The 16,273-nt window shown below is 37.4% G+C and overlaps 1 protein-coding gene across 1 annotated transcript in view; it reads left to right on the forward strand.

The window, feature by feature from the left end:
* The window catches only part of AQR (aquarius intron-binding spliceosomal factor), an 85,095-nt gene that overhangs the window by 22,575 nt on the left and 46,247 nt on the right, over positions 1-16,273 (forward strand). Inside the window, exons 10-16 of the mRNA XM_004578440.3 lie at positions 1,844-1,908; positions 3,223-3,339; positions 4,422-4,535; positions 5,917-6,020; positions 9,578-9,680; positions 12,807-12,927; positions 15,604-15,745. Of these exons, the coding sequence (XP_004578497.3) occupies positions 1,844-1,908; positions 3,223-3,339; positions 4,422-4,535; positions 5,917-6,020; positions 9,578-9,680; positions 12,807-12,927; positions 15,604-15,745 (766 nt within the window). The remainder of the gene's footprint in view (positions 1-1,843; positions 1,909-3,222; positions 3,340-4,421; positions 4,536-5,916; positions 6,021-9,577; positions 9,681-12,806; positions 12,928-15,603; positions 15,746-16,273) is intronic.

Consider the following 16,273-nt stretch of genomic DNA (forward strand, 5'->3'; position numbering starts at 1 on the left):
AATTAAATCATTATTTTGCAAGTCATAAAATCTGTAAGACCAACTTACATTTATCATACTTATGTTTTGAAACAGAACCTGTATTTTATGTTTATAAACCATTCTGTTGTAGTTTAGATTTAAAAATCAGTTGGCTAAATTCTCACCTTGCAAGTGCCAGGATCCCATATGGGTGCCAGTTCAAGTCTCAGCTGCTCCACTTCCCTTCCAGCGCCCTGCTTGTGACCTGGGAAAGCGGTCGAGGACGGCCCAAAGCCTTGGGACCCTATACCCAAGTGGGAGACCTGGAGAAGCTCCTGGCTCCTGGCTTCAGATCAGCTCAACTCTAGCTGTTGTGGCCATCTGGGGAGTGAACCAATGGCAGGAAGATATCTCTCTGTACCTCCTTCTCTCTGTAGCTCTGTCTTTCCAATAAAAAGAAATAAGTCCTTACAAGTTGCTCCTTTAAGTTCTTCAAATAACTGGCCTGAGACAGTGTCTCAGAAAATCCGGGTTCCAGTTCTTTTTAGCCATTATTTACTTCTGTAATTTCATCAAGTCATTTTCCAGGTTTTCAGTCACTCAATTGGAAAATGAAGATGTACAATAGATGTTCTCTGAGATCTTTTCAAGCTGTTAAATGTTATGGTTCCTTTATTTTATGGTCTACATTGTGGTCATATGTCAACTAGAAATGTTGCAGGGAAAGTTCCAATTAACATTTCCAAGTATTGACCACAAAGGCATATTTTTTCTTCACTTACAACCTTCCATTTTTTTTGTACACTACCAGTGAATTAAATAAATGGATTTTTATTTTAAGAATTTGCCTTCTAGATGTCTGATTCTGGATTAGTCAGTGCTGCAAAGTATTAGACTAGGCTGTAATAAAAACCCTCAAATTATCTCCGTTTTAATTGGAACAGTTTTGGCAGCATGGTTTTAGCTAGTAAAATGGTAAAGCATTTTCTAGCTTTAGAAAAACCTTATATTCTGAAAGTATTTTATGTCATAATGCTATAATTATTTAAAAACCTTATATTCTGAAAGTATTTTGTCAAAATGCTATAATTATTTAAAAACAAAAGTAAACGTTTTAAAAATCGCACATTATGCTCATAATTGTATAAATAAGATAGTGATTTTACTGTTTCACTTGCCATTGGCATTAATGTTCAAGCTCGTACTATAAAGTGGAAAGAAAGCCATAAAAAATCTCTTTAGCGGGGCTCGGCAGCGTGGCCTAGTGGCTAAGGTCCTCGCCTTGATCCCGTATGGCCGCTGGTTCTAATCCCAGCAGCTCCACTTCCTCTCTATCTCTCCTTCTCAGTATATCTGACTTTGTAATAAAAATGAAATAAATCTTTAAAGAAAAAATCTCTTTAGCTAGATTGATATATGTTTTCTCCACTCATTTCTGCGCATTGAGTGTATATACATTCAAGCGTATTAGAGATATATAGTGTAGACCCATATATATTCGTGGTTATGTATGTAAGAGCACTATTAGAAGTTTAGTATATGAACAAAGTAAGGAAAGTGGACCCAAAACTACAACTGCTTTTTGCTTTGTGTCTCACCAATCTTTTTTCAGTGTCTAATCATGAGTGTTAGTTTTTACAATTAATACTTTAAAAATATATTTGAAAGCCTTACTTGTAAAATGTAGTTGTGATTTAACATTTTTTAGAATATCAAGATTTACCATTTTAATAATATTTGTGACATTCTTACTCTTAATTATAATGTAGTTCCGATTATAAGAATTAAAGGCTTGGTTTAAATTAATAAATATTTCCTAATTTTAAAAAATAAGAAAATGCCTACTAAAAAAATTATAACCTGTTTTCTCTCTCATGTTCAGAACCTGTTACTATGGACAAAGTTCATTACTGTGAAAGATTCATTGAACTTATGATTGATTTAGAGGTAAGAAATCTCTAATGACTTTGCTCTTAAGTAATCCTGAGTAGCCTTAAGATTAAACATATGGTTATATATGAAATATTTCTTTATCCCTTCGAACTGATCTTAGTACCTAACTTGTACCTATTTCAAGGCATCCCATAGGAGAGAAGACACGTGTAACCCCTGAGATTTTCAGATGAGTTTTGCTTCTGGCACAGGCCTCTTTGTTTAAAAATATGAGTTCACCAGTGACAGTTTATTTTATTTTCTGATACTTTAATACCCCTTTATACAAAGGTTTTCAAATGATAGAAATAATGCATTTATGAAATTTTTTTGAACACTCTTGCTTTTTTATGTTTGATTTGTTTGTAACCCTGAGGTACAGAAAGAGTGCTGCTGCTTCATTCCCCAGTGGGTGTGATGGTCAGGTCTGGAGAAGCCAAAGCCAGGAACCAAAAACTCCATCTGAGTGTGCCATGTGGGTAACAGGGGCCCAAGCATTTGTGTCATTTTCTGCTGTTTCCAAGCACCTTAGCAGGGAACGGGGTGGAACTTGTAACCCGGGCTTCAGTCAGGGCTCCAGCATTGCAGGTGATAATGTAACCAGCAGCACTGCCACACAGGCCATTTAATCTCATTCTCAATGTGCCTATATTGATGAAGAAAGCTAAAGTTCTTGTTGTCAAATTTTGTTTCTAAATTAATATTCATACTATTAAATGATGCAGCATTTTGATGAAAATTTCAGATTATTGGGGTATATTTTAAGTTGAATGCATTTTTTTAGCACAGGAAACAGAAAGAAAATCTGTTTGTTCATTACCTGAAATCGGATTCTTTCTGGAAATATTGGCCTGTTAGACTAATAGTCATATATGAAATCTTCATTCAAATCTAGCTTTGCCAGTAACTCATTTATATTCTGTGTGAGTCTCTTTCACTGCATGCATAAAAATGAGAATAGTTGGTTAAACAGTGATTTTCAAGCTGTTACAATCTCAGAGTTTAGCATCGCTAGCTTTCTGGCTATCATAAGGGGAAAATTGGAATGAGGAAATAAAAGCAGAATTCTCTTACAATTTCATGTTGGATTTGTTGCGAAGCTAATGTCCAGGAAAATCTGTACAGGCTTTTAGTGTAACATTTTATCTTCAAAGTGCGGTTGCTTCTGCAACTAGAAGAAGTATTTCCACTAGGTTTATTTGCATGAAGCAGATCCTTTCAGCGCCTGCCTTTTGGACCTTTGGGAGGTGCCTTGGTGTTGAGTGTCAGTGCACTTGGCCTCCAGTGCTGAGGAACAGTGTGGATTTACTGCTTTTTCTCTTTTTCTAGGCTCTCCTCCCCACAAGGCGCTGGTTTAATACCATCCTGGATGACTCCCACCTTTTAGTTCACTGTTACCTCTCCAGTCTTGTTCGGAGGGAAGAGGATGGCCATCTTTTTTCCCAGGTGAGCATTGCTGTAACTGAGCCCACTTCATTGTTCTAATTTCTAAATTGATAATTTCTTTGCTGCACCACTAGGAATACAAACAAGGGGGTAGTACAGGCTAAATTTTTTAAATATTGTGTTGAACGCTGTAAATTCCTAATTATTTTGTTATGTGTTATCATCGGCCTTCTCTTTTCAGAAGATGATAGTTATAAGCTGATTGCATGCAAGTGCACATGCCTTAGTCTCCTGCCTCGGGTGGAAAGGCAGATGCGCTGAACTTTGTTGCCTTGTTCAGAATTGCAGAGTATTCGTATATCACATTTTCTATAATATGCAGAGGAAAACATCCTCTAACAAATTTGCAGTGCCTTTCTTTCAATGATGTCATGATTGGACATAAGTTTTATGTGAATTGACACGTTCTATTATATACCTGCAAGCGTTCCTCTTTCCTGCTTTCTTAAAATGTCAACCTAGGGCTTTCCGCATGTGTTAAAGTAAATTGGGCTGTCATACATATAAAGATATGGGGAAAGTGCAGCTAAGTCGCCTGTGCTGGTTCTGCCACCACAGGGAGAAGTGAGAGCCTCATCATCAGCTGAAACTAAGAGAGGACTTGACGGCCACAGAAATTGATAAAGGGAATGAATAACTTAATTGTGTCCACATCACTGTATTGTTCCTCTCCCATCTATAAGCAGCACATAGAAAAGCATATCTCCAAATGAACCCCAAAATCCTTATTCAGAAAGACTTCAGGAATAGTGTTGCTTGTAAATTTCTAATGGTGTGTGGTGGAATGCTAGAGTTCTTTTAACTACCTCTGCAATGTCGCTTAGTCTTGAGGTTACAGGTTAAGTCCTCTTCAGAAGCCAGCCACTAAACAAAATGTATTACATTAGCAGAACACATACTTTGTTTTCACATAAATAAAACATGTTTGGATAGGTTCTGAAGTATTTAATGTTTATATTTCAGGAAATTTCAATACCTCTGAGAAAATAAATGAGCTTGTGTGTGTTTTTTTAATAAATAGTATTATGCTTTTTCATTATGTTTTTTCATGTAATTTATTATTTTTCAATGTTTCTTTTCAGCTTCTGGACATGCTTAAGTTTTATACTGGTTTTGAAATTAATGACCAGACAGGAAATGCTCTGACAGAGAATGAGATGACCACAATACACTATGATAGAATTACTTCTCTCCAGGTAATTGAAATCCTTTACAGCCCTTATGTAGGCTCCATAAGGTTTGGTCATGCCATAAATTAGATGTCTTTGCCTCGATCTATATAGTAAAATGTAATAACGTAAGATTCTAACAATTTCATGAAATGGTTAATTTCATAGTCTACATAAATCAATATATTGATGTTTGGTACTCAGAAATGCTCATTATTAGCTTAATCTGGTACATTTAAATATTGGCTCCGCTGTCTGATTTGTTTTATAAAAGAGTATTCCAGTATATAAAAAAGTGTATGGAGACATTTTGCCCATTTTTATAATAATCAGGTAATGGAGCTAGAATTTGCCAGAATAGCTTAGATAAGCCGAAGAATTACCTTGTTTGTTTTCTGTTCTTGAACTCACCTTTCTAAAAGACTTTAAAAAGACTCAGTCAAATGCAAGTTCAAACTGTCTTTGGTAGTTAGTTCTGGCAACTCTGAAGGCTTTTCTAATCTCCCTTTTCTTGGTATACAAGGAGACATTGAGGTATCCTCATTGTTTGGGAAGAGTCAGCCCAGAGGTCTTTTCTGGCATTAGTGTGTTAATCTTTCTGCCTCTGCCTTTGATATGACCCTGGCTGATACAGCATCTTATCTGTTCTGTTGGCACAGGCAAGGTTAGATGGGTCCATCTTAGGAGGTCTTGACAGTCCACTGTGCTGGGCAGGCTTCGTTCTGAATGTTGCTAGCATTCTGGGAGCTTTCATATGTTTCCTAGTTTAGATGCCCTCCATTAGCCATTATGAGCCTTGGATTGTGGGGCCGTCTTGCTGCAGTCCCTAGGCATCCGATGGCAAGCCCACCTGTAACCTGGAGCACGTGAGAATTTAGGATCTTTGTGTGTGTGTGTGTGTGTGTGTGTGTGTGATCTCAGATATTCTGCTAGCAAATTATCATAGCCTTGCTATTTCTGTTTCTCATAGCTCCTCCCAAGTTGATTACGAATGTTACTATGAGGTCCTACCCCTGTGCCCAGAGTTGCAGAGAGGCAGTGTGGAAGTCTCTTCCTCAAGTGGTCCCTCAATGGGAATTTCCCTTGGGTCTTTCGTCATGGTAACCCCACTCCTGGCAATTAGTTTTCTTCCGTCCTGTCAGTAAGCTGCCTTTCTTGGTAGTCTGCATAGGATATTCCATTTTAGTGATCAAAAAATATAAATAAACAAACAAACACTCTGTTTATGCGAGAGCAGTTGTAGTTTTTCCTGTTGATAGCATGTATCTACTTGAGCCAGAGGGTCATGTATGGAAAATATGCGAGAAATACACATTAACACCTTAAAATTATTTTTCTTGATGTATAGTGTCTAAGTCACAAGTGAGTTTAGTAGTTTGTAATTCTTTTTATGTGGTTTTCTTTTCAGAGAGCTGCTTTTGCACATTTCCCTGAACTCTATGATTTTGCCCTTTCAAATGTGGCAGAAGTAGATACTCGAGAATCCTTGGTCAAGTTTTTTGGGCCTCTTAGGTAAGACAACGTGAATGAAAAACCATGTGTTCTCTTTTTGTATTGTTTTGTATTGTTTTTGTATTTTGGTTTTTTTTTGTATCTTTTAAGCATTTTTATAGTACTTAAGTAGAGTTAATCTTTACATCATTCATGTCTAGAACTAGTACTTCTCTCCAGTAAAGTATCTCTGAGAATTCTCCTTTTTAATTTTCATTTTGCGAAAGGGTTAAATTTATATTTTTCATACAATGTAATTCTTTTTTAAAGATTTATTTATTTTTATTACAAAGTCAGATATACAGAGAGGAGGAGAGACAGAGAGGAAGATCTTCCGTCCGATGATTCACTCCCCAAGTGAGCGCAACGGCCGGTGCTGCGCCAATCCAATGCAGGGAACCAGGAACCTCTTCCAGGTCTCCCCCTTGGGTGCAGGATCCCAATGCATTGGGCCGTCCTCGACTGCTTTCCCAGGCCACAAGCAGGGAGCTGGATGGGAAGTGGAGCTGCCGGGGATTAGAACCGGTGCCCATATGGGATCCCAGGGCATGTTCAAGGTGAGGACTTTAGGTGCTAGGCCACTGTGCTGGGCCCATACAGTGTAATTTTATTAGATCTTAACTTGTTGAGGATAGAATAGATAGTTTCTCAAACCCATCAGTCATAAACAGTATACAATCAGTAAAAGTTCTTTATGTGATTTAGAGGTGGAACCTGGGGAAATTTTTGCATCTTTAAAAATTACAAAATTAACAATATTCCTTGGAGCTTAGCTATCTGCTCTCTGTTAATAGACTTTTGAAAGCAGTAATAGAACAAGTTTTGGCTGATTCTTCATGTAAGGCTTTAACAATAACCTTTAGTACGTATAGATGCATTTTATTCATTTAAACGACTTCAAAGAATTCTGTTAAATAAAACTTCCATACTGCATTTTAATTGTTCTTAACTTTCTAGTTTTTGATAATTATAAGCAATTCTGTGTTGAGCATCCTCTTTGACACTTTTGGTCAGAATTCTTGGTACTTACTCCTGGAAACAGAATGGCTGACTCAGAAGGATTCTGTGTAGGGTGAACTTCTGTCCTAGTGGCCAGGAGGGCCTGGGTTTGCATCCCAGCTCTGGCTTTATCACTGCAGCTTCCTGCTGGTGCATACCGACTGTAGACACAGAGGAGGACTCAGGTATGTGGGGCCTTCCCTGCATGACCTGGAATGAGTTGAAGGTTCAGGGTGAAAGTAAACTAGCAGGTAGAAGACTCCTCTTGCTCTCCGCTTCTCTCTGTGTGTCACTCTTCCTTGCAAACAAAAATAAATTTTCTTAAAGAAAGAATAGATTTCTTTTGATGCAAAAATAATATGGGATCCCATCATACCTATATGTATATATATACAAGGGTATCATAAAAAGTTTATGGGAAGTAGAATTGAAAGTGTTCAGTTTGATGGAAAACATTAAGTTCCATACAGTTTTTTCATAATACACATTTTCCATGAACTTTTTGAAGATCCCACATATGTGTTAGCATTTGCAAGTTAGATTTGCCCAAAAGAAGTGAAAACTGTTCTCACAAGAATATGTGCATGAAAGCATGTAGTGGCTTTCTTAATTGTCCAAAGCTGGAATACACCAGTATCCTTCAGCTGCTGGCTAGGTAGACACACACTATGATCTATCCATACAATGGAATACTACTGCAGCGTGTATGTGAGTCCTAATGCCTTATGCAAAATAAAAGCAGCCATTGTGAGACGGGCAATTGCGTTTATTTGACCTTCTGGAAAAGGAAAAATGAGAGAGATTGAAAGCAGATGTGTAGGTGCCAGGCACTGGGATGGGCTGTGAAGTAGTGGGAGGTAATCCTGGGGAATGATGGAACTGATCGGATAGAAGGATGTTAAGTTCATGACGGTGAATGCAAGTTTTTCAGTGAGGTGATGTCTCAACTGGAACTTCAGATTTTATCAGTGTCAGCAAACACTAGCACTTGTTTTCTTAAAGTATAGGTTTGTTTCTTTTAGTTTTGAAAAAAAAGAAGTGCTGCTTATCCAATGCACAATTACTTTATTATAGTCAGTCGATCATTTTTTGAAGTGAAATTTGTGTACCAAGTTGTATTTCCCATTTTTCTTCATGGAATTTTTAAAACCTGGATATTCTGTGATCTAAATTTAATAATATTAATAATTCCTAAACAAAACTGCATTTTAAAATAACTGCCTGGATGAGAGCAATATAGAGCATTTTCAGAAATTATTGGGAGGGAATATTTCAAAAAACAATTGCATGAATTTGTGTCTGCAGGAAGAAGATGAGCTTACTTTTTAGTTTTTTTTTTTTTAAAGATTTATTCATTTTATTACAGCCAGATATACAGAGAGGAGGAGAGACAGAGAGGAAGATCATCCGTCTGATGTTTCACTCCCCAAGTGAGCCGCAACGGGCCAGTGCTGTGCCAATCCAATGCCGGGAACCTGGAACCTCTTCCGGGTCTCCCACGTGGGTGCAGGGTCCCAAGGCTCTGGGCCGTCCTCGACTGCTTTCCCAGGCCACAAGCAGGGAGCTGGATGGGAAGTGGAGCTGCCAGGATTAGAACCGGTGCCCATATGGGATTCAGGGCTTTCAAGGCGAGGACTTTAGCCGCTAGGCCACGCCGGGCCCAACTTTTTAGTTTTTTTTGATGAACTTTTTGTAATGTGCTAATACCATTTCTGCTTTTGGTAGAGATCCGTGTGCTGCCTGGGATCATACCAGAATCTTTATTTGCCATTGTTTTTGAATCCTCACTGTAGATAAGCATGTAGAGGCAGTGAGGGAAAAGTAATGCCTTAGTGTTTATACTGAAGTCGTTGCAGATATCTTGTAAGGTCTAGGTACCCTGAATGTAAAGGTTTCATTTTTATTGCTGATATTTGGTATTTGCTACTCATGTCATAGGATTGAATTTACTTTTTAAGCTGTCTAGAAAAATGTATTTGAAAAGTAAAGGAAGTTATTGGGGCTCGGCAGCGTGGCCTAGTGGCTAAGGTTCTCGCCTTGATCCCATATGGCCGCTGGTTCTAATCCCGGCAGCTCCACTTCCTCTCTATCTCTCCTCCTCTCAGTATATCTGACTTTGTAATAAAAATAAAATAAATCTTTAAAAAAAAAAAAAAAAAAAAAAGAATAAACCTCATTTTGGGCCCGGCGGCGTGGCCTAGCGGCTGAAGTCCTTGCCTTGAGCGCCCCGGGATCCCATATGGGCGCCGGTTCTAATCCCGGCAGCTCCACTTCCCATCCAGCTCCCTGCTTGTGGCCTGGGGAAGCAGTCGAGGACGGCCCAAGGCTTTGGGACCCTGCACCCGCGTGGGAGACCTGGAGGAGGTTTCAGGTTCCTGGCATCGGATCGGCGCGTACCGGCCCATTGCGGCTCACTTGGGGAGTGAAACATCGGATGGAGGATCTTCCTCTCTGTCTCTCCTCCTCTCTGTATACCCGGCTTTCCAATAACAATAAAATCTTTAAAAAAAAAAAAAAAAAAAAAAAAAAAAAGAAAAGTAAAGGAAGTTGCTAAGAATCCATTTTTCTTTGTTGTGTAGTTCAAACACACTCCACCAGGTGGCATCATATCTCTGCTTGTTACCAACGCTTCCCAAAGATGAAGACACAACTTTTGATAAAGAATTTCTTCTTGAATTGCTGGTAAATATTAATGTTCTGTGTTTTGTCTTGGTTTTATAAGCTGTTCATAAATATATAGGTTGGCAAAAACTTCTTCTGGGCTAAAAAATTAAGTACATAATTTCTTCTTGTTTTGAATTATGTTATTTGATTTTTTTTCTCTTCAGTTTTATTTTTGTCAAGTTTGTTATCTCATCTCTTGAATATATTTTCTCAAATCCTTTATTTCTCAGACTGCTTTATGGCTTATGACCAATTTTTTGTGATGATTTCAGGATAGTGTCTTGTATATTAACGCATAGCTACACCACTAGAAAAATTCCAGGATTGTCTAGAAATACAGCAACCTATCCCGTTCGGCATGGTGGACTTTTAACAGGCTAATTCTCTACCTTTGGTACCAGTACAAGTCCCAGTTCTTCCACTTCCAGTTTTGCTCCTTGCTGGTGGCCTGGGCAGGCAACAGAGGAAAACTCAAGGCCTTTGCCTCTGCACCCACACGTGATACCTAGAAGCAGCTCCTGGGCCCCAGCTTCAGACTAGCCGAGTTCTGGCTGTTACGGCCAAATGGGGAATAAACCAGCAGATGAAAGGGTATTTTCTCTCTGTTAACTCTGACTTTCAAGTAAAATAAGTACACTTAAAAAGCAAGTAGCAATATAGTAAGGTATCACTGATCCACTGGTTGAATTCCAGGACTTCTTTTTCACCATTTTAGATGACGAAATATTAATTAAAACTTATTTTTAAAAGTTTTGTTTCAAAGTTTTCAAATCAAAGTGGTGTTTCATTTTGTAAAGGAAAACAATACTGATGTATTTAGGAATGACAGTCACATTCCCTTCTGATCTCTCATTGCAGTCCTCAGGTAATCACTGTAAACTGTATCCTGGATTTTTAAAAAATTATGATTCTTATTTAAGTGTATAATTCAGAAGCATATTTTGTTATAATTTAGAAATGCATGCATCAAAACTAGTTCTTTTAGTATTGTTTATTCATACATTTGTAAATACCTATTATATAGTAGGAATCCAGTTTTGTGTATTTTTTTCAACATAAATTGAGCCGTGCTATATTGTTCTATAGCTTCTTTTTATCTTCATCTAATATTATGTTTGGGGTTCAGTTCACTTTTGTAGTGTAGAAACATCTTATTTTCAGCTTCCGCATAATATTTTTATTAAACAGGTGAATGTTTAACTATACCCTGGCTAGTGAAATTTTAGGTTGTTTTAACACTTTACACTTTTACAGATAATGGTACAATCCATCTGTATGTGGGTTTTTTGTTGTTGTTTGTTTATTTGTTTTCTTTTGATGCCCATTTGTGAAAGTTTAAGACAGATACCTAGAAGTGAAATAATTTGAGATGTGTGCTTATTCAGCATGTAAATGTGATGTCAGATTATCCTTCAAAAGATGTGTATTCCCACAAATAATGTGCTAACGTGTCTCCCTAACCTCTTACCAGCTCTGGTTCTTTTACCACTTTCCCAGTTTGCTCATCTGATGAGTTAAAAACAATAATTGTTTGTTGTAATCTTTGTTTACTTAAGATTGAATAGTTTTTCATGTTTCAGACATTTTAATTTTTAAATAAACGTATGCTGTATGTATGTATTTTTCTTAGACATATGGAACCATAGTAGGTTGACTATGATTTATTTTCCAAGCTACTACTTTTAATAGAGATGTTAAAAGCAGTCTCTCACTATAAGATAGAAAACATGTGCTCATATTGACTCAGTGACACAAAACTATTTGTAACAGGTGGTTAAGCCTAGTGACAGGTGTTTAAGTGCCATCTGGGGAAGGGTTTTAAGTTAATTCAAATATGGAAAATTTTTATTAGTATACTTGGATGAAGTATGTCTTGGTCCACCACGTTTGCCTGCCTTCTTCACTGTTCACTGTCTGATGAGAAATGCCTCTCAAACAGTCCTCGGGCTGTCTTTGGACAAAGTGAAATCTCTTGTGAGATTTTTGGAATTAATAATTCTTTTCTAAAGAAATAAGTCAGGACTTTTTTTCCAGGAATGTTTCTGATAGGAGTATAAAATTCATCTTGTGTCTTTTAGGGTCTTAGACCTAGACTTTTTTTTCAATGTGCAGAATATAACATTAATTTTCATATGTGTGTTACTTTTGAACATTATTAAGAAATATTAGAATTAATATGAAGATATGCATACCTAGACCTAGAATTTTATCCATGAAAGTTAGATAAGGCATGACAAAAGATAATTTAATTTTTAAAATCCATAGTGTTATAGCATTATCTTTTGTTTCTTCCTTTTCCTAAAGGATTTCCCAGACCTTGGATTCTTCTCACACACAAATTATGATTAGTAGTTGAAATACAGATATTGTTGGGGCTGGTCTTGTGGTGCAGCAAGATAAGACATGGCCTGCAAATGCCATTATCTCATATGAGCACTGGTTCGAGTCCTGGCTGCTCAACCTCCCGATCTAGCTCCCTGGGCTTGGCATGGTTCAGCCCTCGCCAGTGCAACCATTTGCAGAGAAACTAGCAGATAGGAGATATCTCCCTATCTCTGTCACGCTTTCGAATAAATAAAATAGATCCTTAAAATGATCATATTAACATTCTTCACTGAGGAAAATTTGATACCTTTTTCAAATATACCACTGTGTCAACATTACTAATTAGGTAACAAACTTGTTTTTCGTATTTGATCTAGATTATAATATTCAGGTGCAGAGACCATCATTGAAGAGGATAATTTATTTTACAAGGGGTTTTCACATACTTTCAAGGTTATATAACAGCTGTTTAATGAAAACTAATAAAGCATTTTAAGTTTTTTTTTTCTTTACAATGTTTAATACCAGGTCCCATAGTTTTTGAGCTCCTGACACATGCCTGTAACTTTGACATTGTCTTGCATTACTTTGATTTTCATAAGAAACCTGAGGTGAATGGCACATTAGTTAAGTCCTTGATTATTGGTACCTCTTTGATCTTTGATAAAGTGGGGAAAAAACAAAACAAAAGAAAAAAACCCTCAAAGTGCTGTAGTACCTAAAAGGATAACTTCTTTTTCCATACTTCATGTTGAATATCTTGATAAATTATTTTGATTGAAAGAAGATGCTTCTAACTTTGAGCCTGTTTTCTTTTAGGTATCTCGTCATGAACGTCGAATTTCTCAGATTCAGCAGTTGAACCAGATGCCTTTGTATCCAACAGAAAAAATTATATGGGATGAAAATATTGTTCCAACTGAGTATTATTCTGGGGAAGGTATGACAAAAAAATATAGAGTTCAGGTGTACATCTTGAAACTTAATTTAGTATTAATCATGTTATCAATGAAAATATAATCCAGTTTATGTACTTATTTCTGATACCCCAAAGTTGAACTTTAATATCTAGAAAATTTTTTGTATTTTGAATGCTTAGTACTAAGGATTTTTTTTTCTTAATTGAGGTATACTTGAATACTCACACTTATACCTTGACCAAAAAATAATTACGACTGTTTTTTTTTTTTTAATTTATTTATTTTTATTACAAAGTCAGATATACAGAGAGAAGAGACAGAGAGGAAGATCTTCCGTCTGATGATTCACTCCCCAAGTGAGCACAACGGCCGGTGCTGTGCCAATCCAAAGCCAGGAACCTGGAACCTCTTCCGGGTCTCCCACGTGGGTGCAGGGTCCCAAATCTTTGGACCGTCCTCAACTGCTTTCCCAGACCACTAGCAGGGAGCTGGATGGGAAGTGGAGCTGCCGGGGATTAGAACCGGCGCCCATATGGGATCCTGGTGTGTTCAAGGCGAGGACTTTGGCTGCTAGGCCACGCCGCTGGGCCCAATTATGACTGTTTTTTTAAGGAGACCTAATAATGCAGGAAGTGTGACTTTGATTGTGTCACTAGACAGATTGTATTGGGTAGATACGAAGTTTTCAGTTTTCTCCTGCCTGCTGTTAGAGGCAGGTGACGATCACCAGAAAGGGCACTATCAACAGTCGGGCATGAACCCTTAGTTGTAATGCAAAATGATTCTAATCCAGTTTATTCACCTATTTATTTTAAATGCTTTTTGCTTATCCTCTGAGGATGAGAACTTGCTACAACTGAATATAGAGAAAAGTACATTTTGACGTATTTTGAAGAAATGGTTCAAAAGAAATTTCACAGGAAATCTTTTGAATAATGATAACTTTTTAAAAATGCAGGTATTTTAAAGACATCACAAGTATGAGTATTGGTGTATTAACTTAAGAGAAAATAATGACTTCAGAGACGTGGAATAGTCTGTAATTTCAGTCATACCAGTGCACTGAAATTGTGCCACATTTCAGGATAGGAAGTCTTCCTGTCGTTTTATGTTCATGTAGTGAGTAATGTATAGAAATACACACTTGGATGCTGAAACTACAAAGATTTTGAGATAGTGATTATTGTAAAAGCTAGGAAGCATTTATTTTCAGATATGAGCAGGAACTGTAAGAACAGTTTATCAGAGGGTTCTGGGTCAGCTGACAAAGTGTTTAAAAAGTTTTCTTGGAAAGTATCTTCCTGGTATCCCTTTTTATCGCTTTTCTTTCTTCCTCTTTGGAGGGGCTTGGTTATTTGATCTACAGGGATCCTCGGTGTAAATTTTTCTGGTTGAATACTAACGGTACAGAGTGGCATATTCACCTAATGTTTGCCTTTCTTGTAAATTGGCGCCTGCATGCAGAGGCGTGATTAGGCCACAGGTTCTCCTTTGGCAAGATTCTTGCTGGTGGTAGGAGGTACAATTTCTGTTTTCATATTGGTATACATTTTTTTTAATAGAGTGATATCACAAAATGTTGATAATTTTTAACTAAAATGTGGTATGGAAAAAATGGCCTAAAAGAAATTGAGTCAGTTTACAAGTCAGAACTTGTAAGTGATGTTAAATATTTACACACCAATATTTGTTGCCTTTGAGTTCATTATTGCTTTGGTGGTATGGATGAGTAAGATCAAAATAATCATTTGTCAGAAAGATGTCTTTTGGTGTTCTTTTTTTAACAACAAGAAAACAAATTGACATTGCTACAGAATGCTTGATTATTTACTACACAAGAGAAATGGTGTTAAGTGAGCATAATGTAAAGAATATCAAGGTATGGAAGAAGCTGTCTACAAGCAATGTAGACATTGCCCTGTTGTTTAAGTTAGTCAGAAGGCAAATTCAGAGCACGGTAGTAGTAATTTGAGATCAGTTTATAATATAGTTTTCATTTTCACCATCTGTTTTATTATGAGATAAGTTTGGGAGTAGCATTATCACTTTAAATTTGCCAAGTAGTGGATGGTTATTTTACCTAGTAGTGAAGACACTGGTTGAGATGCATGTGGCCATATCAGAGTGCATGAGTTCAGTAGCTAGCTGTGTTCCCGAGTCCAACTTGCTGCTAGTGCAGACTCTGCAGGGTATGTTGGCAGCTCGTCACTCGGGTTTCAGGCACCTGTCTGGGAGCTCATTCCAGTCCCTCGCCTTGCAGGCGCTTGGGAAGCCACCAGTGGACGGGAGCTTGCTTCCACTGTCTCTGTGACTCTTTGACCTCTGTCTCTCTGCCTCTTAAGTTAGTTCATTAATTTTGAAACGATTTTCCCAAATGAAAATGAGTTGCTAAAGCAGAATTTCTAATATACTTGAGGCTATGTTAGTGTCAAATATTTTCCGATACTTTTAAGAAGCACAGTTTGCATGAATCACTGATAGATTGAAAAGATTTATAAAACTCATTCTTCATCTCTAATTCTTGATAGAATATGTTAAATTCATCAACTTCTGTGTAATGATAAAGACAATATATGAACAAATATGGTCAGAGATTTTAGATTCTTTTCAAATTTGTAGTTAAATTTTTTAAATGTGTAGAACAGGTGTCTGATTAACAGGATAACAGATATAATAAACACTGTTTTTCTTTTCAGGTTGTCTTGCTCTTCCAAAGTTAAATTTGCAGTTTTTGACTCTTCATGACTACCTCCTAAGGAATTTTAATCTTTTCCGCTTGGAATCAACTTATGAAATTAGACAAGACATTGAGGATAGTGTCAGCAGAATGAAGCCATGGTTAGTAAACTAGTTCAACCTATAAAAAGGAATACAACAGTGATTGATATACTTCTCTCCGAAGTGTATCGAAATACACTTCATAAAAACTTCGTGTTTTTAGAAATAATATACCTGACGTGAAACTGTCCTCTAAAATAGAAGATATCAACCCTGTTCTGAATTCTTCAATGTAAATTAAAATACCTCAAAAGTGCTAAGTGTAAATGTATATCTGGGTATTGGGGTGAGGATAGGGTTATAGGGTTGAGGGAGGAGAAGTAAAGGAAGAAATGTAGAGTGAGCTGGACACTGAAAAAAAGACAAAGAGGGAAAGGTACGGGCTGAGGAGCAGGCCTGTGCCAGGCAGGACAGTGTACTGCTTGCAGCTCATGGTCGGTGTTCCATCCTGGCTGCTCTTGGGACTGCCGTCTTGTCTCAGCCAGCCTTTCTCGGGGATAGGGAATGCTGCTGGCCATCACAGGGATGGGGACACTGCAAAATCTTCGCTGGCCCTCCATCTGTAGGTGGCTTAAAGACAGCAAATCA

Source organism: Ochotona princeps, chromosome 6 (genome assembly GCF_030435755.1).
Source record: "Ochotona princeps isolate mOchPri1 chromosome 6, mOchPri1.hap1, whole genome shotgun sequence".
In the NCBI taxonomy this organism is placed as follows: Eukaryota; Metazoa; Chordata; class Mammalia; order Lagomorpha; family Ochotonidae; genus Ochotona; species Ochotona princeps.